This window comes from Scyliorhinus torazame, chromosome 8 (genome assembly GCF_047496885.1).
Source record: "Scyliorhinus torazame isolate Kashiwa2021f chromosome 8, sScyTor2.1, whole genome shotgun sequence".
Taxonomy (NCBI): Eukaryota; Metazoa; Chordata; class Chondrichthyes; order Carcharhiniformes; family Scyliorhinidae; genus Scyliorhinus; species Scyliorhinus torazame.
This window is the reverse complement of record NC_092714.1, coordinates 225,076,654-225,104,146: the sequence shown is the minus strand read 5'-3', so window position 1 is coordinate 225,104,146 and position 27,493 is coordinate 225,076,654. Positions and strand designations below refer to the sequence as shown.

Sequence of the window (27,493 nt, the reverse complement as noted above, 5' to 3'; positions counted from 1 at the left end):
AGTGCTGATGTGGTATTTGTTCTAAATCTGTTCAATATCAGCTGATTATTTTCAGCTAAAGGCTATGGCTGCAGGAACATTGATGCAGGTTGCTCCCTGGAATTTCTTTTATGAGTTGATTTCTAGATTCTTTCTAAAGTACCAATACATTGCCCACAGCCATCTGATGAATGCAACTTTTTTAACATGCAAAACAGAGGAAAAACAAGACAAACCTGCTCAAGAACCAAATACTGGTCAGGGCTTGGATTGATGTTGTGACGGTTGACACACTAAGCATGAATAAGAAATGCTGACATTTATAATGGTAACTTAGACACTGAAGCGTGACAAATTTTGACAGGCACCGTAAGATATGTGAACACGATGTGCATGCACTACACTAGTTTTAAAAAAAAAAAAAAATTTTATTCCAAATTTTCAACATTTGTATAATTTACAATAAACTCCAATCTCCCCAACATAGTAAGCCCCTCCCCCCACCCCTCCCTCCAGAGTTAACGGCAACCAACTCTTCAAAATGCAAAATGAACGAATCCCAACTATTGTAGAACCCATCACTCGCTCCACCTCCCTTCGAGAAAATGTCACTTTCTCCAGGGCCAAAAACTCCAGCAGGTCCCTCCGCCACGCCGAGTACAGGGTGGAGAAGCTGATTTCCACCCCAACAAGATCCGCTTGCGAACAATCAGCAAGACGAAGGCCAAAACATCTGCCCCCACACCTGCCTGCAGTTCCGGCTGGTCTGACACCCCGAATATTGCTTCCAGGTACCGGGCTCCATATAGGGGCTGGTTTAGCACAGTGGGCTAAGACAGCTGGATTGTAATGCAGAACAAGACTAGCAGCACGGTTCAATTCCCGTTCCAGCCTCCCCGAACAGGTGCCGGAATATGGCGACTAGGGGCTTTTCACAGTAACTTCACTGAAGCCTACTTGTGATAATAAGCTAGTATTATTATCCACATGCAGAACCCCCAAAATGGTGCTGGAAACAGTCCTCCGAAACCTTTGCAGGTTCGGGCAGGCCCAAGCCTATGTACATTATTTGCAGGGCCTCTCCGATATCGCTCTCGGACATCCTCCGCCCCCTTGAGCAGCCAGCTCATCCTAGACTTTGTAAGGCACGCCCTGTACACCTTCAGCTGTATCAGCCCCAGTGTCACACACAAAGTCCAGACTCACACACAAAGTCACTACACCAGTTTTACACTATGTAGAAATGTGAGAGCAGGTGATTGGAGACATTTTCTTTTCCTCCTCAAGTTCCAAAATGGTTATGTTGCTGCTGATGCTCTGCAGTGGAAAAACAAACATGTTATATATTTGGTACTGAGTTTGATTGGCTTAATGGCGATAAGAGACAGATTGTTGAGTTATCAGATTAAACCCAGCCAAGGTATTGTGTCAGCACTTGTGCTTTGGGCTTTTAACTTCCCTTGTCTTCAGCTTGAAAGTTCTAATTTTCAGTTGCTCAATTTGTTCTAAATTTGAAGCAAATCTGGAACAAAAGAACGGAAGTGGGAAATTTGGCCACTTCAACTCCTAAGGCAGCTTTGTCTCTCCAATCCCGATTGCATGTCTTCTCCCATATCCCTGAATACTCTCACTTCCCAAGTTAAATATTTATCTCACTTTGAAACACCTCACTTGACTTCACTCCTTAGAAAGCATAGCCGTATTATTGTCATCCTTTGTGTGAGATGATCTTGGGATTACATTTTACGGCGGATACATTAAGCTTTGGAAGTTATAATATTAAAAGTGCTTATTTCCTCTCTGCTCAGGGTTGCCGGTAAGAAGTCAACAAAACGCACCAAGTCTATAAATGGAGCCCAATACATTTTCCGTGGCAGAATTAACACCGAGGTGATGGAAGTGGAGAATGTTGAAGATGGAACAGGTATGTTTCCTCTTGTGGGAGAATATAAATCTAGGCGTCAATATTTAAAAATAAGGGGTCGCTCATTTAAGTCTGAGATGAGAAGAATTTTTCTCGGCAGGTCTAGAGTCTCTGGACCTCTCTTCCTCAAACGGTGGGGGAAGCAGGGTCCTTGAATATGTTTAAGGCAGAGCTAGGTACATTGTCAATAAGCAAGGAGCCAAAGAATTATCAGGGGTAGGCAGGAATCGAATTTGAGGTTACAATCCGATCAGCCAATGATGAAGCAAGCCCGAGGCACCGAGGGGCCTCATGGTTTACCCACCAGTTTGCTTTGCTGTTGTGACCTCCTTGGTAACCCGAAGGTGGTGGTGATTGCTTGCCGGAATACGTTTCCATGCATGTTGGTTCTCTTTTGCTACCGTACCCAAGTGGCCACGCTTTTACATTGACCTTTTTCAAATGACTACCGTGGCAGATTATTTGACTGCAGAGAGCTTCAATCCGCCCCAATTCTCGCGTCACTTGATGCCCATATGAACACATGCAGCAATGGCTTGATACTGCCATTGGGTGCAACATTTTGAAACAGTACATCAGTTCTCAGCTGTAAAGATTTTTGTCTTGCTGATCACACATCTTTTAATTTGCACTATGATGCAGAAAATGCAACTATAATTCCTATCTGCTCCTAAACTAAATGTCACTGGCAATCTTCAGGGCTGGATGGGGCGGGGGCCCACAAATTCTTGATGTACTTTTTCAATTTTCACTTTGAACTGGAGAAGTTGACTCAGTGAAGTTGACTGTGAATAAATGTGTCTGTTTCTATGTGCTAAGTGAGGTCATTTTTCCATCAGCACTGATCAAGTTAGATGTTCCAGCCCAGATACTGGTATCAAATACCATTCCTGCAATGTAAAAAAAAAAAGTAGTGCTCTAATTTATGGGAGGCAAGGGATTTCTTCAATGTTGAATGGCTTCCCGTTCATGTTACTTTCTTTCCACTGATTAGAGAAGCGATTCTCTTCCTCTCAAGTACCATGAATCAATTAAAGATTTGCTTGGTTTTTAAAAATCAAGCCTCTCTTCTTCCTATTTATAGCAGCAAAATGAACGAATAATTGAAGTTGTAGTCGGCTATAGGAAGTTTAAAGATTGAACTTGGAAGTCATTTCCTGACAAGTTCAAACTTGAGTTCTCGGAACTTGCACAGCTAATAAATTAAATGAACTTTGTAGTTCAACTGCTTGTTAGTGGAGATAAATTAACTGCTGACCTGGTGCAATTTTTAAGAGATGCTCTGGTCAAAGGAGCAACAGGTTTTGTCACCTTTCGAATAAATTCTTGCTCGGCCGATTTCTTGTTCAGCAACTGTGTGCTAGGCAAACAAATTCTGAGCCAGGTTCCTGAAGACTGGGATGAAAACCATTTCCTGCATGTGTTTTCCATCCATTTCTGTGGGTTGGTTGTTTTTCCTTTGTGATTTGGATCCTCCAGTACTTGTCCTGAAGTGCCATTTGAAGGTTGTGAATGAGAGCACTCATTCAAAATTGGGCCTTTCTAGGCCACTTGAGCCAGGTTGAGGTTCAAGGTGGTCTTGCTTAAGAATTAGCACTGAATTTATGGTAGAGTTTATTATTTTTTTCTTTTCTTACCCAATTTGGTTGCCAAAAAGTCCAGTATAATGACCTCTTGATGGCATGGTTCTCCTATTAAATGGCCTGCCCATCCCTGGCAGTTGTTGAATCTAACGGACATCAATAACAGTAAATGTAATGAATGACGCTACCTCATTATTTTGGAACCCGTAGAATATTTTCACACAGAAATAAACAAGCCTTTATGGTGTTTGCTGTCACTTGCATCAGATAATATTGGGGCCCCAGATCAGTCATAATCTCATTGAATGGCAGATCAAACTCGATGGGCTGAGTAGCATATTTCTGCATCTACATCCTATGGTCTTTCGTCCTGCTACAGTGGCTGAAGAAAACCGGGAACAAAGTCACTTGCACTCTCAGAAGGTGAGAGCATTGAGGGAGAACTAGGGAATAGGGACAGTGTGGCTCTGAGGCAGAGCAGACGGGGAGAAGTTGCTGAACACAGCGGGTCTGGTGGCCTGAAGTGCATATGTTTTAATGCAAGGAGCATTACGGGTAAGGCAGATGAACTTAGAGCTTGGATTACTACTTGGAACTACGAAGTTGTTGCCATTACAGAGACCTGGTTGAGGGAAGGGCAGGATTGGCAGCTAAACGTTCCAGGATTTAGATGTTTCAGGCGGGATAGAGGGGGATGTAAATGGGGAGGCGGAGTTGCGCTACTTGTTCGGGAGAATATCACAGCTATACTGCGAGAGGACACCTCAGAGGGCAGTGAGGCTACATGGGTAGAGATCAGGAATAAGAAGGGTGCAGTCACAATGTTGGGGGTATACTACAGGCCTCCCAACAGCCAGCGGGAGATAGAGGAGCAGATAGGTAGACAGATTTTGGAAAAGAGTAAAAACAACAGGGTTGTGGTGATGGGAGACTTCAACTTCCCCAATATTGACTGGGACTCACTTAGTGCCAGGGGCTTAGACGGGGCGGAGTTTGTAAGGAGCATCCAGGAGGGCTTCTTAAAACAATATGTAAACAGTCCAACTAGGGAAGGGCCTGGTATTGGGGAATGAGCCCGGCCAGGTGGTAGATGTTTCAGTAGGGGAGCATTTCGGTAACAGTGACCACAATTCAGTAAGTTTTAAAGTACTGGTGGACAAGGATAAGAGTGGTCCGAGGATGAATGTGCTAAATTGGGGGAAGGCTAATTATAACAATATGAGGCGGGAACTGAAGAACATAGATTGGGGGCGGATGTTTGAGGGCAAATCAACATCTGACATGTGGGAGGCTTTCAAGTGTCAGTTGAAAGGAATACAGGACAGGCATGTTCCTGTGAGGAAGAAAGATAAATACGGCAATTTTCGGGAACCTTGGATGACGAGTGATATTGTAGGCCTCGTCAAAAAGAAAAAGGAGGCATTTGTCAGGGCTAAAAGGCTGGGAACAGACGAAGCCTGTGTGGCATATAAGGAAAGTAGGCAGGAACTTAAGCAAGGAGTCAGGAGGGCTAGAAGGGGTCATGAAAAGTCATTGGCAAATAGGGTTAAGGAAAATCCCAAGGCTTTTTACACGTACATAAAAAGCAAGAGGGTAGCCAGGGAAAGGGTTGGCCCACTGAAGGATAGGCAAGGGAATCTATGTGTGGAGCCAGAGGAAATGGGCGAGGTACTAAATGAATACTTTGCATCAGTATTCACCAAAGAGAAGGAATTGGTAGATGTTGAGTCTGGAGAAGGGGGTGTAGATAGCCTGGGTCACATTGTGATCCAAAAAGACGAGGTGTTGGGTGTCTTAAAAAATATTAAGGTAGATAAGTCCCCAGGGCCTGATGGGATCTACCCCAGAATACTGAAGGAGGCTGGAGAGGAAATTGCTGAGGCCTTGACAGAAATCTTTGGATCCTCGCTGTCTTCAGGGGATGTCCCGGAGGACTGGAGAATAGCCAATGTTGTTCCTCTGTTTAAGAAGGGTAGCAAGGATAATCCCGGGAACTACAGGCCGGTGAGCCTTACTTCAGTGGTAGGGAAATTACTGGAGAGAATTCTTCGAGACAGGATCTACTCCCATTTGGAAGCAAATGGACGTATTAGTGAGAGGCAGCACGGTTTTGTGAAGGGGAGGTCGTGTCTCACTAACCTGATAGAGTTTTTCGAGGAGGTCACTAAGATGATTGATGCAGGTAGGGCAGTAGATGTTGTCTATATGGACTTCAGTAAGGCCTTTGACAAGGTACCTCATGGTAGACTAGTACAAAAGGTGAAGTCACACGGGATCAGGGGTGAACTGGCAAGGTGGATACAGAACTGGCTAGGCCATAGAAGGCAGAGGGTAGCAATGGAGGGATGCTTTTCTAATTGGAGGGCTGTGACCAGTGGTGTTCCACAGGGATCAGTGTTGGGACCTTTGCTGTTTTTAGTATATATAAATGATTTGGAGGAAAATGTAACTGGTCTGATTAGTAAGTTTGCAGACGACACAAAGGTTGGTGGAATTGCGGATAGCGATGAGGACTGTCTGAGGATACAGCAGGATTTAGATTGTCTGGAGACTTGGGCGGAGAGATGGCAGATGGAGTTTAATCCGGACAAATGTGAGGTAATGCATTTTGGAAGGGCTAATGCAGGTAGGGAATATACAGTGAATGGTTGAACCCTCGAGAGTATTGAAAGTCAAAGAGATCTAGGAGTACAGGTCCACAGGTCATTGAAAGGGGCAACACAGGTGGAGAAGGTAGTCGAGAAGGCATACGGCATGCTTGCCTTCATTGGCCGGGGCATTGAGTATAAGAATTGGCAAGTCATGTTGCAGCTGTATAGAACCTTAGTTAGGCCACACTTGGAGTATAGTGTTCAATTCTGGTCGCCACACTACCAGAAGGATGTGGAGGCTTTAGAGAGGGTGCAGAAGAGATTTACCAGAATGTTGCCTGGTATGGAGGGCATAAGCTATGAGGAGCGATTGAATAAACTCGGTTTGTTCTCACTGGAACGAAGGAGGTTGAGGGGCGACCTGATAGAGGTATACAAAATTATGAGGGGCATAGACAGAGTGGATAGTCAGAGGCTTTTCCCCAGGGTAGAGGGGTCAATTACTAGGGGGCATAGGTTTAAGGTGAGAGGGGCAAGGTTTAGAGTAGATGTACGAGGCAAGTTTTTTACGCAGAGGGTAGTGGGTGCCTGGAACTCACTACCGGAGGAGGTAGTGGAAGCAGGGACGATAGGGACATTTAAGGGGCATCTTGACAAATATATGAATAGGATGGGAATAGAAGGATACGGACCCAGGAAGTGTAGAAGATTGTAGTTTAGTCGGGCAGTATGGTCGGCACGGGCTTGGAGGGCCGAAGGGCCTGTTCCTGTGCTGTACATTTCTTTGTTCTTTGTTGTTCTTTGTTCACAGGCAGCAAAATCCCTGCCTGAAGTGTGTGTTTTGGTATTGAAAAATTACATTTCATGGTTCTATTTTAATGTTCCTTAACCAGCTCTGTCCATTGTTTGCAGCTGATTACCATAGCAATGGCTATACTGTGACAAATGGTTGGAAGATCCACAATACAGCTAAAAATAAATGGTTTGTCTTGATGGCCAAAACTGCTGAAGAGAAACAGAAATGGCTGGATGCAATTCTGAAGGAACGGGAGCAGAGAGAGAGTGAGTAATTTCTAAACGCTATTTATGTTTTGCAGACCAATTATGAATTATCAATAGTTGACATGCATAACCTATTTTCTTGTGATTTGAGCCAGCTTTTTGAAGTACTTACTTTGAACTTGGATCTAAATGTTCATTTAAACCTCGTCTGTTAAATTCCTGAGTGAATGCAAATTTTTCCAAACAGGTTGAAGTTAAACAGCTTTCAATTACCATCTTACAGTGTTGTGTTGCCAGTTTTTTTTTTTTAAAGGTTAAGTACCCAGCTAAGTTATTTTGATGGTTGTGTAGAATACCAGAGTCTTAACAGGTCATTAAGAAATGTGTCTCAGACCTTTGCATGTCTGTACTGTTCTTTGGTGTGGAAGAGCTTTGGCCATGCTTCCATTTCAGTAACAGAATTGTGATAGAAACCCATGTTGGCCCAGCTGACTAAAGGATTTCTGTAGTACCTCTCCTCCCTGGCTGCCCTCATTTCAGACCTCATCACAGTCTGTATTACAGGATTTGCAATTTCACCAGACATAAAATGACAGCTCAGTGGTGCAAGTCATAGCATTGGAGCGGAGTGATACCTGGCCATTAATCACTTGTTGCCCTTTAAATTACATTGTCAGGATTTTAGTGTTTTGGTCCAAATCTCTGAACACAAAACTTTTCACAATTTTTCCAAATGTGATCACATCACATCTCCTACCTTTCAGGTTTGGTTGCTAGAATTTTCTTGTTGGCAGCGGGCAAAATCATGGTTTTTAAAAGCTTTTCAAGGGGTGGGGAGTGCCACCAGCAGCTGGATTCCAAGTCATGATGTATATTGAAACATTACTGTCCATTTCGCTTGCAGAACATTTTCAGAGTAGAGTGGAGTAGTTTGTGTCTCCCTTGTTCGTACAGAATGAGAAACTGGAAGATGGCAGGTGGCAGTGGGATGCCAGTCTTCTGCAGCACCACCAGTGGTAGAATTTATCCATTGCTATAGCAGATAGGTGTTGTATTATGCCTTAAAAAATAGCAGCATGACATCACTAGATGGGAAGTGTGTCATGTGATTCAGCCTCTGTGTCACTTTGGCCTGGAGAAGATGCAGCCGTGCAGCTGATGTCTTCAAGTTTCCTCTCCATGTGTACGTGTTATGTGCCTTAAATAAATAAATAATTTTAAACAAATGGATGTGTTTACACCATCCCTTAGGAATTATTTGTACATTTTGTATAATTATAAAAATATCACAACATGGGGAATTCTAGAAGAAATGTTAACATGGTTGAACCTTGATAAATATGTTGTACCGTAAATATCCAAGAATCCTGCCAATAAGAAGTTGGCAAGCAAGGTTTTGAGGTCAGGAAGTGCATTCATGAAGCAAGAATGGAAAAAAACAGCTTTTGAAAGCAGCAGTTGTTCGAATGACCCACTGGTCACAAAACATCCATCGAGGCATTAGTGTGATCTGACCATAAACCTTTTATAAGTGTTGTCACATTCTTTTTGTTACAGTGTGCTTTCATTTTATCATTAAGCCTCTTAAATGGCACCTTTTTCAAATACATTTAAAAAAAATCTACATGCACACAATTCTCTAGATTTAAAAAAAATATATAATTTCTCTTGTCAAATTGAGTAGGATGCTTCAGACATGCCTATAAAAAATCCTGTTTGCTGTTTAAATTAACAAGTGTTTTTACAGGTGAGTAGTTTTAGCCAATGCTGATTGGAATTTCCCACCCCTGGACTGGTCTGTTGTAACTTCATTTATAAATGTTTCTTGTTTTTTTAAAAATCAGAAGTTACATTGACAACCCTTCGGTTCTCTTCACATGACTAGCATATCTAAAGGATCTGAAATATTGTTGCCTGGGACTGTACTCTTTCCTCTTTGATTGCATTTGTATCCTCAGATGCATGTCCCCAGGGTCTAGACCCTTTTCCATTTTGATTTCTACAAATTTATTCAGTTGTAATTAATTGTCAATTTTTTCTTAATACCTTCTCCTTCCGATACTATGCCTTATGAGAGTATTGGCGACCATGGACTTGCATTGTATTGGACCATGATCATACTTGCCAAGGTACTGCAGTGGTTTTGCCATTGTCTTCTGCAGTTTAGTTGATCAGGAATCACTCCCGCTCTTTAATGTCTACCATCAGACGATGGAAGGATTTACAGGCTTATAATCAATGCGCTTGGCCATGTTATGAATGCACCTTCTGTAACTATCAGGTCCTGGAGTGGGACTTGAACCAGGAACTTCTGGCCCAGAGGCAGGGATACTCCCAGTGCACCCACAACACAGAACGACAGAATTGTTACAGTGCAGAAAGAGGCCTATCAGGTCTGTACCGGCTCTCTGACAACATTTCACCCAGTGCCATTCCCATGCCTTCACCCAATAGCCCTGCAGATTGTTTTGTTTCAAATGATCACTAATTCCCTCTTGAATGCCTCTATTGAGCCTACCTCCACCACACTCTCAGGCAGTGCATTCCAACCCTAACCACTCATTATGTGAATAAGTTTGTCTTTCGTATTGCTTTAGCTTCTTTTGCCAATTGCTTCAAATCTGTGCCATCTCGTTCTTGATTATTTCGTGAGTGACAAGTTTCTCCTGACCTACACTTTCCAGATCCCTCATGATTTTGAATACCTCTGTCACATCTCCTCTCAGACTTCTCTTCAAAGAAAATCTGCCCAACTTCCCCAATCATACTTCATAAATGAAGTTCCTTATCCCTAGAACCATTCTTGCAAACCTCTTCATCATCCTTCCTACACTGCGGCTTCCAGAACGATATGTGGTACTCCAGCTGAGGTCTAACTAGTGTCTTACACAATTTCAACTAAGCCTCCTTGCTACTTTATGTTCTACCATTATTTTTTTTTAAAATAATTTTTATTAAGGTTATCATAAATTATCGCTAACAAAATTAAAAAGGAACCCAACAGGGTTAAGTACAAAACACAGTCCAAAAAAGAAACCCTCCATACCCTCCTCCCCCCTGTACATAAATAATAAATTAACATTATCCCCGACTTAGCACAACAAATATATACACCCCCTCAGACCCCCCAGTGTAAATAACAAAAATAAAGTAAACCCCCCCCCCCCCCCCCCGGCGAGTTGCTGCTGCCATTGACTAATGTCTACCGTTCTGCCAGGAAGTCTAAGAACGGTTACCACCACCTAAAGAACCCTTGTATTGACCCTCTCAAGGCGAATTTCACCCTCTCCAACTTAATAAACCCTGCCATATCGTTGATCCAGGATTCCACACTTGGGGGCCTCGTATCCTTCCACTGAAGAAGAATCTTCCGCCGGGCTACCAGGGACGCAAAGGCCAGAATAGCGGCCTCTTTTGCCTCCTGCACTCCCTCTGCCACCCCAAATATTGCGAGCCCCAGCCCGGCTTGACCCTGGAACCTACCACCCTCGACACCGTCCTCGCTACACCGCTCCAAAATTCCTCCAGCGCTCGGCATGCCCAGTACATATGGGTGTGATTTGCTGGACTCCCCAAGCACCTAACACACCTGTCCTCGCCCCCAAAGAACTGACTTATCCTTGTCCTGGTCATGTGTGCCCTGTGCAGCACCTTAAACTGAATGAGGCTGAGCCTCGCGCACGATGAGGAAGAGTTCACCCTCTGTAGGGCATCTGCCCACGTCCCTTCCGCGATCCTTTCACCTCTACCACCGAGGCCTCCTCCTCCTCCTGCATCACCTGGTAAGTTTCCGAGACCCCCCCCGAGAGCACCCTGTCCTGTACTGTGTGTGGCAGCACCCGCGGGAATTCCACCACCTGCCGCCTGGCAAATGCCCTTACCTGTAAGTACCTGAAGGTGTTCCCCAGGAGGAGCCCGTACTTCTCCTCCAGCTCACCCAGGCTCGCAAACTTCCTGTCCACAAACAGGTCCCCCAACCTTCGTATCCCTGCCCTGTGCCACCCCGAAAACCCTCCATCTGTTCTCCCTGGGACGAACCAGTGGTTCCCCCGTATTGGGGTCCACACCGAGGCCCCAACTTCCCCCCTATGCCGCCTCCACTGCTCCCAGATTTTGAGGGCAGCCGCCACCACCGGGCTCGTGGTATACCTCCTTGGAGGGAACGGCAGCGGCGCCGTTGCCAGCGCCCCCAGACTCGTACCCACAGAAGATGCCGTCTCCAGCCTCTTCCATGCAGCCCCCTCCCCCTCCATCATCCACTTGCGCACCATTGTCGCATTGGCGGGCCAGTAGTACCCACAGAGATTGGGCAGTGCCAGCCCCCCCCCCCCCCCCCCCATCTCTACTCCGCTCCAGGAACACCCTTCTCACCCTCGGAGTCCCTCACGCCCACACAAACCCCATTACACTCCTGTTGACCCGCCTAAAAACGGCCTTCGGGATAAACATGGGGAGGCACTGGAACAGGAACAGAAACCTTGGGCGCACCGTCATTTTGACTGACTGCACCCTACCCGCCAAGGACAGCGGCAACGCGTCCCACCTCTTGAACTCCTCCTCCATTTGCTCCACCAGCCTTGTGAAATTAAGCATATGCAGGGCCCCCCAGCTCCTGGCTACCTGGACCCCCAAATACCTGAAGCTCCTCTCCGCCCTTTTTAGTGGGAGCTCGCCAGTCCCTCTCTCCTGGTCCCCTGGGTGAACCACGAACAGCTCGCTCTTCCCCATGTTGACCTTGTACCCCGAGGAATTCCCTGAGGATCCTCATTACCTCCGGCATTCCCCCCACCGGGTCCGCCACATACAGCAGCAAGTCGTCCGCATAGAGCGACACCCTGTGCTCCTCCCCACCCCGCACCAACCCCATCCAATTCCTCGACTCCCTCAGTGCCATAGCCAGGGGTTCAATCGCCAGTGCGAAGAGCAGGGGGGATAGGGGACACCCCTGTCTCGTCCCTCGGTGCAACCAAAAGTACTCAGACCTCCTCCTGTTCGTGGCCACAATTGCCACCGGGACCTCATACAACAGCCTAACACACCTGACAAACCCTTCCCCAAACTCAAACCTCTTCAGCACCTCCCACAGGTACCTCCACTCTACCCTATCGAAGGCTTTCTCAGCGTCCATCGCCACCACTATCCCCGCCTCCTCCTCCCTCGCCAGCATCATGATAATGTTCAGAAGCCTCCGCACATTCGCATTCAACTGCCTTCCCTTCTGGTCTTCGTGGATGACCTGCGGCACACAATCCTCAATACTCGTGGCTAAGACCTTCGCCAGCACCGTGGCATCTACATTTAGCAACAAAATCGGTCCGTAAGACCCACACTGTCGGGGATCCTTGTCCCGCTTCAGGATCAAGGAGATCAGTGCCCGGGACATCGTCCCCCCCTCCCTTGCCTCATTGAAGGTCCTAACTAGCAACGGGCCTCATAGGTCCATATATTTTTGATAGAATTCGACCGGGAAACCGTCCGGCCTCGGTGCCTTCCCCGCCTGCATGCTCCCTATCCCTTTGGTCAGCTCCTCCAGCCCAATCGGGGCCCCCAATCCCGCCACCAGTCCATTCTCCACCTTCGGAAACCTCAATTGGCCCAGAAAGCGGCCCATCGCTCCCTCCTCCAGTGGGGACTTGGACCGATACAGTTCCTCATAAAAGTCCCTGAAGACCCCATTGATGCCAACCCCACTCCGCACCACACTCTCTCCCCTGTCCTTAACTCCTCCGATCTCCCTAGCTGCGTCCCGCTTCCGAAGCTGATGCGCCAGCATCCGGCTTGCCTTTTCCCCATACTCGTAAATCGCCCCCTGGGCCTTCCTCCACTGCACCTCCGCCTTCCTGGTGGTCACCAGGTCGAATTCGGCCCGGAGGCTACGCCTCTTCCTCAACAGTCCTTCCTCTGGCACCTCCGCATACCTCCTGTCTACCCTCACCACCTCCCCCACCAGCCGCTCCCTCTCCCTCTGCTCCCTCCTCTCCTTGTGGGCCCTAATGGAGATCAGATCTCCCCTAACCAACGCCTTCAGCTCCTCCCACACTTGGACCTCCCCGTTATCGTTTACCTCCAGGTACCTCTCTATGCTTCCTCGGACCCGCTCACTCACCTCCTCATCCGTCAGCAGCCCCACCTCCAAGCGCCACAACGGGCGCTGCACCCTCTCCTCCCCCAGCTCTAAGTCCACCCAATGCGGGGCGTGATCCGAAATGGCTATCGCCGAGTACTCTGTATCCTCTACTCGCTATCAGCGCCCTGCTCAAAATACAAAAGTCGATCCGGGAATAAGCCTTATGGACGTGTGAGAAGAATGAAACTTCCCTAGCCCCCGAACTTGTAAATTTCCAAGGGTCCACCCCTCCCATCTGGTCCAATAACCCCCTCAGCACTTTAGCCGCTGCCAGTTTCCTACCCGTCCTAGACCTGGAGCGATCCAGTGCCGGATCCAACACTGTGTTAAAGTCTCCCCCCATTATCAGGCCCCACACTTCCAAGTCTGGGATCCGACCCAACATGCGTCGCATAAAACCCGCATCGTCCCAGTTCGGGGCATACACATTAACCAGTACCACCCTCTCTCCCTGCAGCTTACCACTTACCTTTACGTACCTACCGCTATTGTCTGCCACAATGCTTGACGCCTCAAATGACACCTTCTTTCCCACCAAGATCGGCACCCCTCGATTTTTGGCATCCAGCCCCGAATGAAACACCTGATCTACCCACCCTTTCCTCAATCTCACCTGGTCTGCCACCTTCAGGTGTGTCTCCTGGAGCATAACCACATCCGCCTTCAGCCCCTTCAGATGTGCGGGCCCGCTTGACCGGCCCGTTCAGTCCCCTTACATTCCAGGTTATCAGCTGGATCAGGGGGCTACCCGCCCCACTCCCCCGGCGACTAGCCATAATCCCTCCTCGGCCAGCCACGCGCCCGCACCCCACGCCCGGCCCGTTCCTCACGGTGGCAGACCCCCGTCTCGACCTCTCCCCCAACTCGCTCCAGCTTCCCCTTGACCATAGCAGCAACTCAATCCCCCCCCCCCCCCCCCCCGGCCAGGACCCATTCTAGCTGCTTTACCCCCCCCATTGCACTTCCGCAAGTCAGCTGACTCTTGCTGACCCCGGCCACTCCCCCCTCTCCTTCGACTCCTTCCATTGTGTGACACACCCTCCTCTTCCATTCCCCATCCGCAGGCTCTTCCCATCCTCCTTCCATCCCAAGCGCGGGAAACAACCCTCGCTTCCCCGCCTCCTCCAGTCTTCAGCGTGGGAAAAAGAAAAAAAAACAAGAGCAAAGGACCCCCCCTCAAAAAGTAACATATCAACCGCAATCCCCAAACGCCCATCTCGACCCTCAATCTGTGTCCAACTTCTCGGCCGGAACAAAGGCCCACGCCTCCTCCGGAGACTCAAAATAATGGTGCTGGTCCTTGTAGGTGACACCAGCTGCAACATGCCAAACATCACCCCCTTCCTGTGCAGCACCGCCTTCACTCGATTGTACCCGGCCCTCCTCTTCGCCATCTCCGCATTCCAGTCCTGGTATACTCGAACCTCCGCGTTCTCCCACCTGCTGCTCCTCTCCTTCTTGGCCCACCTGAGCACACACTCAGCGAACCGATCAAACCACTCCAGCACCGCCCACGGAGGCTCGTTAGCCTTGGGCCTCCTTGCCAGCACTCTATGGGCCCCTTCCAGCTCCAGGGGCCCCTGGAAGGACCCCGCTCCCATCAGTGAGTTCAACATGGTGACCACATAGGCTCCAACGTCCGGTCCCTCCAGCCCCTCAGGGAGGCCCAGAATCCGCAAATTCTTCCGCCTCGACCGATTCTCCATCTCCTCGAACCGCTCCTGCCATTTCTTGTGGAGCGCCTCGTGCGCCTCCACCTTTACCGCCAGGCCTAAGATCTCGTCCTCGTCAGAGATCTTTTGTCGGGCCTCGCGGATCGCCACCCCCTGGCCCGTCTGTGTCTCCAGCAACTTATCGATGGAAGCCTTCATCGGCTGAAGCAGGTCCGTTTTAATCTCCCTGAAGCAGCGCTGGATAACCTCCTGTTACTCCTGCGCCCACTGCATCCACGCTGCCTGGTCCCCGCCCGCCGCCATTTTGTTGTTCTTCCCTTGCACCTTCTTCGGGTCCACCACCACTTTTTTAGCCGCCCCGCTCCTGGTACAAGCCAAAAAACTGTCGGGGAACTATTGTACTCTCCTTCCCACCACAGGAAACGTTGAAAAAATTCCGTTGGGGGCCCTGAAAAGAGCCCAAAAGTCCGTTTTTTGCGGGAGCTGCCGAATCTGCGACTTAGCTCCGCATAGCCGCAACCGGAAGTCCTGTTCTACCTTTATTCATGAACTTAGGATACTGTATATTTTATTCACTGCTCGCAATCTGCCCTGCTACCTTCAATGACTTATGCACCTATGCATCCAGGTCCTTCTGCTCCTCCACCCACTTTAGAGTAGTACCCTATATTTTATAATGTCAGGGTAGCACGGTGGTGCAGTGGGATAGCCCTGTTGCCTCACGCCGCCGAGGTCCCAGGTTCGATCCCGGCTCTGGGTCACTGTCCGTGTGGGGTTTGCACGTTCTCCCTGTGTTTGCGTGGGTTTCGCCCCCACAACCCAAAGATGTGCATGGTAGGTGGATTGAACACGCTAAATTGCCCCTGAATTGGAAAAAATGAATTGGGTACACTAAAAATAAAAAATAAAAATGTTTTTTATACTGTCTCTTCATGTTCCTCCTACCGAAAGGTATCACCTCACATTTCACCGCATTGAACTTTACCTACCACCTATTTTCTACTTCCACCAACTTGGCTATGTTTGTTTGAAGATCTCCAAGTTTACAATACTTCCAAGTTTTGTATTATCTGCAAATTTTAAAATTGTTCGCTGTACATCAAGGTCTAGATCATTAATATATATCAGGTGCCCCGGGGAACTCTTCCTCCAGCCTGAAAAGTATCTATTAACGATTATTCTCTCTCTCCTCTCACTCACCAAATTTTCATCTTGCTACTTTTGCTTTTATTCCATGAGCTTTCAAGTCCATTATGTGGAGGGCAGCCTGGTAGCACAGTGGCTATCACAGTTGCTTCACAGTTCCAGGGTCCCAGGTTCGATTCCCGGCTTGGGTCACTGTCTGTGCGGAGTCTGCATGTTCTCCCTGTGCCTGCGTGGGTTTCCTCTGGGTGCTCCGGTTTCCTCCCACAGTCCAAAGATGTACAGGTTAGGTGGATTGTCCATGCTAAATTGCCCTTAGTGTCCAAAATGGTTAGTTGGGGTTACTGGGTTACAGGGATAGGTTGGAGGTGTGGGCTTAAGTGGGACCTTCTTTCCAAGGGCCGGTGCAGACTCGATAGGCCGCATGGCCTTCTGCACTGTAAATTCTATGAACTGTATCAAATGTCTTTTGCAAGTCCAGGTGCACCAGATAAATAGCATTACCCTCATCAACCCTCTCTGTTACCTCTTTGAAAAACTCCAGAAGCTAGGTAAATACAATTTTCCCTTGAGGTCCATGCTGGCTCTCAATTAACCCGCATAGCGACAATAAATTTTGCACCGACTGTAAAAAGTTTCCCACCACTGAAGTAAGACTGGCTGGTCTGTAGTTGTTGGACTTATCCTTGCATCCTTTTTTGAACAGGGGTGCAATATTCTCAATTCTCCGTCCTCTGGCACCACCTCTGGGTGTAAGGAAGACTGAAGACCTCCCATATTAACACCACCACAGCACAAATTGTTTGGCTTTGGCTTTCTGTCAAATTTTGTACGCTTTTGTTTACAAATTAGCCGCTATTTCCTAACACAAAATGGTGTCTACACCTCAAACATACTCCATCACTGTGCAACAATTTGGGATATTCTGTGGTCCTGAAAGATGCCAAACAAATGCTGGTTTTCTGCTCCTGATTGTTTCGTCTCTCGCTCTTGTGCTTTTATTCCCACCAATGCACTCTGGTGTAAAACGACATTCAATTTTGTGTCTCAACTGTTCTTTCCAACCTCGTAGGAAAATGTCATGTCATTGGTTCCACCTTTACTTCACTGTTCTGTGTTTATAAAATCATTTACAATTGTCACTTACTGTCAGCCTTCCTAATTTTTGTTTTGTCCACATGGACTTTTAAATGCTTGAAATTGTATTATTCTCTTTGGTGCCAGTGACCCTCGATTTGCCTTTTGATTGGTTAAACATAATTTTAATGATATTTTCCTGCACGTTCAAGGAACTCTTGCATTTACTTCATCTCCCTACTTGTGAGAATATTTTTAGTTCCCTCAGCAATTTATTTCTTACGGTTCCCCTTTTATCTTGTATTTTGTTCTGGTCAAATTATAGAAAGAACAAATGTGTTAAAACATGCCTTTCATATGCACCGAATGTTGAAAATTACTTGGACGGTTAATTACTGAAGTAATTGTGTATGCACTGTGTATACAGCCAATTTATACAACAAAATGATAAAAGACCAGATCATCTCTCTTTGTGGTGTTATCTGAAGGTTACATAGGATGGGGGAGATTCAGGAACCAAAAGTAGCTTAGCTGAGAGGCTTTTCACATACTAAAGAGTTTCAGAATGGCTCATTGTGCAAAATTACATTTACTGAATGTTAAACTGAAGTGTCTCTCAATAGAAGTACAACTTCCATGTCATTCTGGCTACAGATTGGCAAATAGCAGCTCTACATTTAACTCTATATACCGCACCAGGGAAGTTCTGTCAGAACCTATAAAATCTGGTTCAACATTTGCTTTGTATTTTCAAGCATGCTTCCATTAAACAAATAATTTTAGAACTCTGAAGTAAGGAACCAATCAGGTGAAGGTTAATGGACTGCAGGACTGTTAACTGATTGGAAACACACAGAGATCTAAATGCATTTATTATGGAAAGCGTTCTTTATCCCTCAAATGTTTGCAAATCATAACTGTTCTTGAGCAATTCGAAATTCAGAGGACCGTTGTACAAATTGGCAAAGTTAAGTAATTACATTTTTAATGGGAACGGGACCAAATGTATTTTGATGATTGGCCTTCCAACCTGAAATGGTCTCCAGTTAGAAATATTATCCAACAAAAAATGTAGAAGTGTTTGAAGTTATAATCCCACCGGGGACCATTTTGCACTGGGAAAATGTCCACATAGACGTTAGCTAGGAAGCAGAGTTGGTAAAATGCTACATTTGTGTGTGACTAAAATGCAGTAAAGGCTGGATTTATCAGCAGCACTACATGGCCCAGATCTTGAGGCAATTTGCCACCTGAGTCAAATGCTGAACTTGGTTGATTTTGAAAATGAAATTTAATTTTCTTTATTGGCTTGTTCCTTATCTTTGCATGTGTAACTATTTAAAATGTGGCCGTCATTATAACAGTGCTAACTAACTATGTGTGTCTATCCATCCATCCGTCCTGTCTGGAATAAGCAATGCAATTACTTCAGTTATTGTGTATTCAGTGGATATGTTCATGCACCATGTTCCTGAATGTGCACCATCAATGATTTGCATTTCAATGAAATGAAATGAAAATCGCTTATTGTCACAAGTAGGCTTCAAATGAAGTTACTGTGAAAAGCCCCTAGTAGCCACATTCCGGCGCCTGTTCGGGGAGGCTGTTACAGGAATTGAACCGTGCTGCTGCCTTGCCTTGGTCTGCTTTCAAAGCCAGCGATTTAGCCCTGTGCTAAACAGCCCCATGCATTATGTAGTGCCTTTGTAAAATAACAAAGGTTCCAAGGTTGAGTGATAACACGTATGAGAAGAGATGACCAAGAGTAGTGTTACAAAGATAACCTGGTAGATTTTGAGAAGGGTCTAAAGGGGACGACAGCTGCAGAAAGGCACAGATTGTGAAATATGTTCTTAAACATCGACTTTTAGAACGGAAAATTCTGCAACCAGTACAGGGTTAAAATCAGAGGATTGAGGAGAGCAAGCTGTGCGGTAGGGGTGGCCAAGTTTGTAAAGGTACTCTATTGTTTGTGAGGGATTTGTAAGCAAAGCTGAAGATTTGTAAAATCTTTGCAAAAAGCACATGGAAGTTGACAATGATGGATACACAATGCACAAACCTTAGTTTATTGGATTATAGGGTAGACCTTGCTTATATGTCCCTGAAAGTCATCAAGAGCTTCAGGAGGGTTTTGTTGGTGCTGTGGTTTGGGAGCAGACTTGGGCACTGTTGCATAAGTATCTTGATGGTTATGATTAAGATTTTAAGTTCCGCATATTTTGATAGTCTGCTTCAGCCTGAGTGCCTGGAGGAGTGCAATGTTTTGGTTTTCTCAACTTCAATTGGATAAAACGTAGGTAGAAGCATGCAGTGTGAAGTTAAGGGTATTAAAGAGCCAGATGTCATGCCCAGTACAGGCATGAGGTTACTAGCAACTTTTAAGGCTATATTTTTTTAAAATGTGGATACCAAAAGCTATTTAAGGTGGCTGTAGCATATTATTTGACTTGGTAAGTTACAGCTCCAGACAGTACTTAAACGCAAGCAAATATCTAATACAGAAGGACAATTGCAGCCTCTTGTGTTAAGACGCCCTTTGTTGGGCGGCACGGTGGCACAGTGGTTAACACTGCTGCCTCACGGTGCTTACGACCCGGGTTCGATCCCAGCCCCAGGGCACTGTCCGTGTGGAGTTTGCACATTCCCCCGTGGCTACGTGGATCTCGCCCCCACAACCCAAAGATGTGCCGTGTAGGTGGATTGGCCACACTAAATTGCCCCTTAATTGGGGAAAAAAAAAAAGAATTGGCTACTCTAAATTTATTTTTTTAAAAGATGTACCGTCAACAGAAAGGGCCATGGACAATCGAGAAATCAAAACTCTTGAGGACACTAGTCAAAAGTCATAGAATCCCTACGGTGCAGAAGGAGGCCATTTCAGCCCATTGGATCTGCACCAACCCTTGGAAAGAGCACCCTACCTAGGCGCACACCTGCACTCCATCTCCGTAACCCACCTAATCCTTTGGACATTAAGGGTAATTTAGTATGGTCAATCTATCTAACCTGCACATCTTTGGATTGTGGGAGGAAATCCACACAGAGAAGAGGAGAAAGTGCAAACTCCACATCACCCGACACTGGAATGGAATCCGTTTCCATGGCGCTGTGAGGCAACAGTACTAACCAATGTGCCACTGTGCCACCCTAATATATGAAATGGATTTCATCATTGTATTGTGATGACTCCTTTTGCCAAATATCAAGGCTGTTTAAAATACTCAGCATGTGAAACGTCACAACACAGGATGTTTACAGGTCTAAAACATCTTATTTGGAAAAGGACTTTGGACTTGCCACACAGGTAAGCCATGTTTTCTTACTGCCTTTTAAAGTATAACAGCAGAAGCTGTTCTCAGACAGTTACCATCAGAAACACCATCTCAGCCATCGTAGCAGCTGCAACACAATTATGCAGCCAAGATACAAACTGCAAAACTTTGAAAGTGGGAGTAGGACTCCTTCTCCTCCTCCCCCCGCCTCCCCCCATCTCCCTCAATTTCAGCTGACCTCTTGGCAATTCAACTACAAGAAATGTTGCAGCTTATTGAGAATCCTCTGCTTTTGTAAGACCTCCACTTCAGCTGAAACACCAATTCATCTAGAAACAACAGGCCTGCTACGAAAGAGAATGAAATAATTCCATGTTGTGATTTTTTTTTTTCTCCCCCATCTGTATCTAGTCTTTGGGCATATGATATCACGTTTAAACCTCTGGGACAACTGTGCGCAAATAAATAGTCATCGTTACTTGCTCTAATTCCTAACGCCTTGCTGCTGGATATTGTTTAAATTGGGGGGGAAAAGCACTCTGTTGAGGATAAGAAAACACTCTCATCTTGCACAGTAAAATACTGATTGTGGACAACAATAGATTGCATGAGCTTTGTCCATGGCAGAGATTTTAGTTAATATGTCAACTCGGAATGTTGATCCAAGATCGGGTTGAAACTAAAAGGATTTTGTTCAAATATCTGGAGACCAATATTTACAAAGTAATTCAAAGTTAGGCGAATGGAACAGGGAGACGATTTGAGGTATTAAACCCCAACATATGAACTGGGTAGGATTGCTTTTGAGAAGGAGAAGAGAGGGATGGCTGCTGCTTCAGAAGAATTGGGGTCTGTATTGATGAGAGATCTCGGTTAAAGGATATGGCGATGGCCTGTTGGGTTCAGGACTTAGGTTCTTCGGTGAAGTGCAGTGGCTTATATGCCTGTGAAGGGAAAATGACAAGGGCATGAGATTTACAAAAACTGCGCATTCAATTTTAACTAGGCTCTCCAGAGAGACTCTTGCTATCCCCAGTGTCTTAAAATAAATTAAACTTCCTGTCATTAAAAAGAACCAGCAAAAGATATGTGCGATATCCTCTCCACATCACCTGTGTTGATGAGACAAAAAAGTTGAATGAATCTTTTCAAGACTTTTGCTTCATAAATAAACATCAGCTGTAACAAACCTGAGCTTCACTTGGGCAGCACAGTAGCACAATGGTTAGCACTGTTGCCTCACAGTGCCAGGATCACATTTTCGATTCCCGGCTTGGGTCACTTTCTGAGTGAAGTCAGCACGTTCTCCCCATGTCTGCTTGGGTTTCCTTCGGGAGCTCCGGTTTCCTGCCACAAGTCCCAAAAGACGTGCTGTTAGGTAATTTGAACATTCTGAATTCTCCCTCTGTGTACCCAAACAGGTGTTGGAATGTGGCAACTAGGTGCTTTTCACAGTAACTTCATTGCAGTGCTAATGTATGCCTACTTGTGACAATAAAGATTATTAAAATTATGTGGATGCAATTCATATCTTTATAAAATAATGTGCCCAAAGTGCAGATTTGTATCCATCGCTGGCACCATTGAGCTCCATAGATTTTCAGGAAATGAATATACATACAATAGAGCCCACTCTGAGAGAGTGAGTCCTTCCATAGATGCTCCGTATCTAGAAGGAATAGTTTTGCTATCATCAGGGAAGTTAATACAGCAGCGTGCTGCCTGAAATTTGCTTCCCTGTGATTACTTGTCTTTTGCTTTGATCATCGTCCCCAAAGTTATTTCATTTCAATGGGTTATTGAGCTGTTTTCTCCCTCTGTACTTTTTGCTCAGATACTCGTACTTGGAGGACCTCCATTTAATGTATTGATTGAATAATACAGAGAATTCTGAATTCCAGCTCTGATTTAGATAGTGGTTACAGTGTAACTTCAATGTAGCCAGGCAGAGAAATGGGTGACCACCAGAAAGGGCAGGCAGTCAGTGCAGGAATCCCCTGTGGTTGTCCCCCTCTCGAACAGGTATACCTGGCTCTGATGTTCAGAAGGGAGGGTCAAAGCGCAGAAGAGTAATAGTAATAGGGGACTCTATAGTCAGGGCACAGATAGGCGCTTCTGTGGATGTGAAAGAGACTCCAGGATGGTATGTTGCCTCCCTGGTGCCAGGGTCCAGGATGTCTCCGAACGGGTAGAGGGCATCCTGAAGGGGGAGGGCAAATAGGCAGAGGTCGTTGTACATATTGGTACTAACGACATAGGCAGGAAGGGGCATGAGGTCCTGCAGCAGGAGTTCAGGGAGCTAGGCAGAAAGTTAAAAGACAGGACCTCGAGGGTTGTAATCTCGGGATTACTCCCTGTGCCACGTGCCAGTGAGGCTAGAAATAGGAAGATAGAGCAGCTAAACACGTGGCTAAACAGCTGGTGTAGGAGGGAGGGTTTCCATTATCTGGACCACTGGGAGCTCTTCCGGGGCAGGTGTGACCTGTATAAGAAGGACGGGTTGCATCTAAACCGGAGAGGCATAAATATCCTGGCCGCGAGGTTTGCTAGTGTCACACAGGAGGGTTTAAACTAGTATGGCAGGGGGGTGGGCACGGGAGCAATAGGTCAGAAGGTGAGAGCATTGAGGGAGAACTAGGGAATAGGGACAGTGTGGCTCTGAGGCAGAGCAGACAGGGAGAAGTTGCTGAACACAGCGGGTTTGGTGGCCTGAAGTGCATATGTTTTAATGCGAGAAGTATCACGGGTAAGGCAGATGAACTTAGAGCTTGGATTAGTACTTGGAACTATGATGTTGTTGCCATTACAGAGACCTGGTTGAGGGAAGGGCAGGATTGGCAGCTAAACGTTCCAGGATTTAGATGTTTCAGGCGGGATAGAGGGGAAAGGGGGGGGGCGGAGTTGCGCTACTGGTTCGGGAGAATATCACAGCTGTACTGCGGGAGGACACCTCAGAGGGCAGTGAGGCTATATGGGTAGAGATCAGGAATAAGAAGGGTGCAGTCACAATGTTGGGGGTTTACTACAGGCCTCCCAACAGCCAGCGGGAGATAGAGGAGCAGATAGGTAGACAGATTTTGGAAAAGAGTAAAAACAACAGGGTTGTGGTGATGGGAGACTTCAACTTCCCCAATATTGACTGGGACTCACTTAGTGCCAGGGGCTTAGACGGGGCGGAGTTTGTAAGGAGCATCCAGGAGGGCTTCTTAAAACAATATGTAGACAGTCCAACTAGGGAAGGGGCGGTACTGGACCTGGTATTGGGGAATGAGCCCGGCCAGGTGGTAGATGTTTTAGTAGGGGAGCATTTCGGTAACAGTGACCACAATTCAGTAAGTTTTAAAGTACTGGTGGACAAGGATAAGAGTGGTCCTAGGATGAATGTGCTAAATTGGGGGAAGGCTAATTATAACAATATTAGGCGGGAACTGAAGAACATAGATTGGGGGCGGATGTTTGAGGGCAAATCAACATCTGACATGTGGGAGGCTTTCAAGTGGCACTTGAAAGGAATTCAGGACCGGCATGTTCCTGTGAGGAAGAAGGATAAATACGGCAATTTTCGGGCACCTTGGATGACGAGAGATATTGTAGGCCTCGTCAAAAAGAAAAAGGAGGCATTTGTCAGGGCTAAAAGGCTGGGAACAGACGAAGCCTGCGTGGAATATAAGGAAAGTAGGAAGGAACTTAAGCAAGGAGTCAGGAGGGCTAGAAGGGGTCACGAAAAGTCATTGGCAAATAGGGTTAAGGAAAATCCCAAGGCTTTTTACACGTACATAAAAAGCAAGAGGGTAGCCAGGGAAAGGGTTGGCCCACTGAAGGATAGGCAAGGGAATCTATGTGTGGAGCCAGAGGAAGGGGCGAGGTACTAAATGAATACTTTGCATCAGTATTCACCAAAGATAAGAAATTGGTAGATGTTGAGTCTGGAGCAGGGTGTGTAGATAGCCTGGGTCACATTGAGATCCAAAAAGACGAGGTGTTGGGCGTCTTAAAAAATATTAAGGTAGATAAGTCCCCAGGGCCTGATGGGATCTACCCCAGAATACTGAAGGAGGCTGGAGAGGAAATTGCTGAGGCCTTGACAGAAATCTTTGGATCCTCGCTGTCTTCAGGGGATGTCCCGGAGGACTGGAGAATAGCCAATGTTGTTCCTCTGTTTAAGAAGGGTAGCAAGGATAATCCCGGGAACTACAGGCCGGTGAGCCTTACTTCAGTGGTAGGGAAATTACTGGAGAGAATTCTTCGAGACAGGATCTATTCCCATTTGGACGCAAATGGACGTATTAGTGAGAGGCAGCACAGTTTTGTGAAGGGAAGGTCGTGTCTCACTAACTTGATAGAGTTTTTCGAGGAGGTCACTAAGATGATTGATGCAGGTAGGGCAGTGGATGTTGTCTATAAGGACTTCAGTAAGGCCTTTGACAAGGTCCCTCATGGTAGACTAGTACAAAAGGTGAAGTCACACGGGATCAGGGGTGAGCTGGCAAGGTGGATACAGAACTGGCTAGGCCATAGAAGGCAGAGAGTAGCAATGGAAGGATGCTTTTCTAATTGGAGGGCTGTGACCAGTGGTGTTCCACAGGAATCAGTGCTGGGACCTTTGCTCTTTGTAGTATATATAAATGATTTGGAGGAAAATGTAACTGGTCTGATTAGTAAGTTTGCAGACGACACAAAGTTTGGTGGAATTGCGGATAGCGATGAGGACTGTCGGAGGATACGGCAGGATTTAGATTGTTTGGAGACTTGGGCGGAGAGATGGCAGATGGAGTTGAATCCGGACAAATGTGAGGTAATGCATTTTGGAAGGTCTAATGCAGGTAGGGAATATACAGTGAATGGTTGAACCCTCGAGAGTATTGAAAGTCAAAGAGATCTAGGAGTACAGGTCCACAGGTCATTGAAAGGGGCAACACAGGTGGAGAAGGTAGTCAAGAAGGCATACGGCATGCTTGCCTTCATTGGCCGGGCGGGGCATTGAGTATAAGAATTGGCAAGTCATGTTGCAGCTGTATAGAACCTTAGTTAGGCCACACTTGGAGTATAGTGTTTAATTCTGGTCGCCACACTACCAGAAGGATGTGGAGGCTTTAGAGAGGGTGCAGAAGAGATTTACCAGAATGTTGCCTGGTATGGAGGGCATTAGCTATGAGGAGCGGTTGAATAAACTCGGTTTGTTCTCACTGGAACGAAGGAGGTTGAGGGGCGACCTGATAGAGGTATACAAAATTATGAGGGACATAGACAGAGTGGATAGTCAGAGGCTTTTCCCCAGGGTAGAGGGGTCAATTACTAGGGGGCATAGGTTTAAGGTGAGAGGGGCAAGGTTTAGAGTAGATGTACGAGGCAAGTTTTTTACGCAGAGGGTAGTGGGTGCCTGGAACTCGCTACCGGAGGAGGTGATGGAAGCAGGGACAATAGTGACATTTAAGGGGCATCTTGACAAATACATGAATAGGATGGGAATAGAGGGATACGGACCCAGGAAGTGTAGAAGATTGTAGTTTAGTCGGGCAGCATGGTCGGCACGGGCTTGGAGGGCCAAAGGGCCTGTTCCTGTACTGTACATTTCTTTGTTCTTTGTAACAGTTGGTACAATAGAGTTGATCTCTAGTGTACTAGGCTAAGAGGGGAAAGAAAAGCAAAGATTCTTTCTTTTTTGATTTTTCACTGATTGCTGTGGGAAGTGGCCATGTTAGAATTTGGTCAATGTTAGGATTTGCCAAATTTGGTCTGCACAGCTCCTCCCAGTAAGTATCCCTCTGAAACTGCCCCCCCTCCAAAACTAATCCCCACCCCAATATTATGTCATTGTTACACTTATCAGGTTAGATTCCAAATGTTGAGGTTTTGAAAGCACATCTGAATGTTTGACATGTGATAAAATCCATCACTGAGTTTCCAATTCAAGCGCCTGAGAAAATAACCAAGGAGTTTCTGTTTGCTTGATGGGGAGTACCTTTTCTCCATAGAAACAACCCTCAATTGCCTGAATTCAGAGAACTTGCATGCAGGTTGACAGAGTCCAGGCCTGTTAATCTCCCTTAGTGTTTACATACAGGGGCTGTTTAGCACCAGACTAAATCGCTGGCTTTGAAAGCAGACCAAGGCAGGCCAGCAGCACGGTTCAATTCCCGTATCAGCCTCCCCGAACAGGCGCCGGAATGTGGCGACTAGGGGCTTTAAAAGCCCCTAACAGTAACTTCATTTGAAGCCTACTTGTGACAATAAACAATTTTCATTTCATTTTCACATACTATTGTGCTTAACCAGCTACATTATGCAGCCTCTGAGGACTTAGCACTGCAAGCCTTGCTGCATAATGTCGAGTGAGTATCACCCTATTGTTCAGTTTGAAGTTCCCTCCCTCAACCTCTTTGCCTCTCCCACCTCGTTTCCCTTTTAAAGCACTGTAAAACCACATCTGACTGAGCTTTGATGTGTAAGTCCTAATTTCTCCTCCTTTTAACTGGATCATTGTCTCTTTGTCTGATTATGCTCCTGTGAAATCTCTTGGGCGGGTTACTGTGTTAAAATGTACTGCATAGTAATAATACATAGTAGTTCTACGTAGTAGAATTGGGGGCCGGTTACCTCAGTTGGCTAAACAGCTGGATCATGATGCAGGGCAAGACCAGCAGCACAGGTTCAGTTTCCTACCGGCTGAGGTTATCCATGAAGGCCTGCCATCTTAACCTTGCCCCTCGCCTGAGGTGTGGTGACTCTTCACATTTCTTTCCACCTGCACTTTTGTTTTTCTGCTAATAATCCATCTGTTTGATCGTGGATATCATTTACAATCCGAGGAGGTCTTTGTATTGCATCCCTTGGAATGCTGAATGTTGAACAAAACTGTTTGGACTTGTTTTATAAACCAAGAACTGCAGTCGAACTTCTGAAGTATAATGGGTTAGATTATTGTACAGTATGCGCTTTGGAGGCAGGTGCCGGCACATTGATGAAACTGTGAAGGGAACCTTCCCTACATCTAACTATATATTTACTCCACTTGTAACTTCCCGTCTCTAACTAGTGAGACTGACTGTTTTTGAATTGTGCTGCTGAGTAGTGGTTGCATCAAATGGAACCAAAAGCTATAATTTAAAAAAAAAAAAT

The 27,493-nt window shown here is 46.3% G+C and overlaps 1 protein-coding gene across 1 annotated transcript in view; it reads left to right on the top strand.

Moving 5' to 3' along the window:
* The window catches only part of LOC140428408 (phosphatidylinositol 3,4,5-trisphosphate-dependent Rac exchanger 1 protein-like), a 303,808-nt gene that overhangs the window by 143,779 nt on the left and 132,536 nt on the right, over nucleotides 1-27,493 (top strand). The window contains exons 8-9 of the mRNA XM_072514826.1: nucleotides 1,788-1,903; nucleotides 6,990-7,139. Of these exons, the coding sequence (XP_072370927.1) occupies nucleotides 1,788-1,903; nucleotides 6,990-7,139 (266 nt within the window). The remainder of the gene's footprint in view (nucleotides 1-1,787; nucleotides 1,904-6,989; nucleotides 7,140-27,493) is intronic.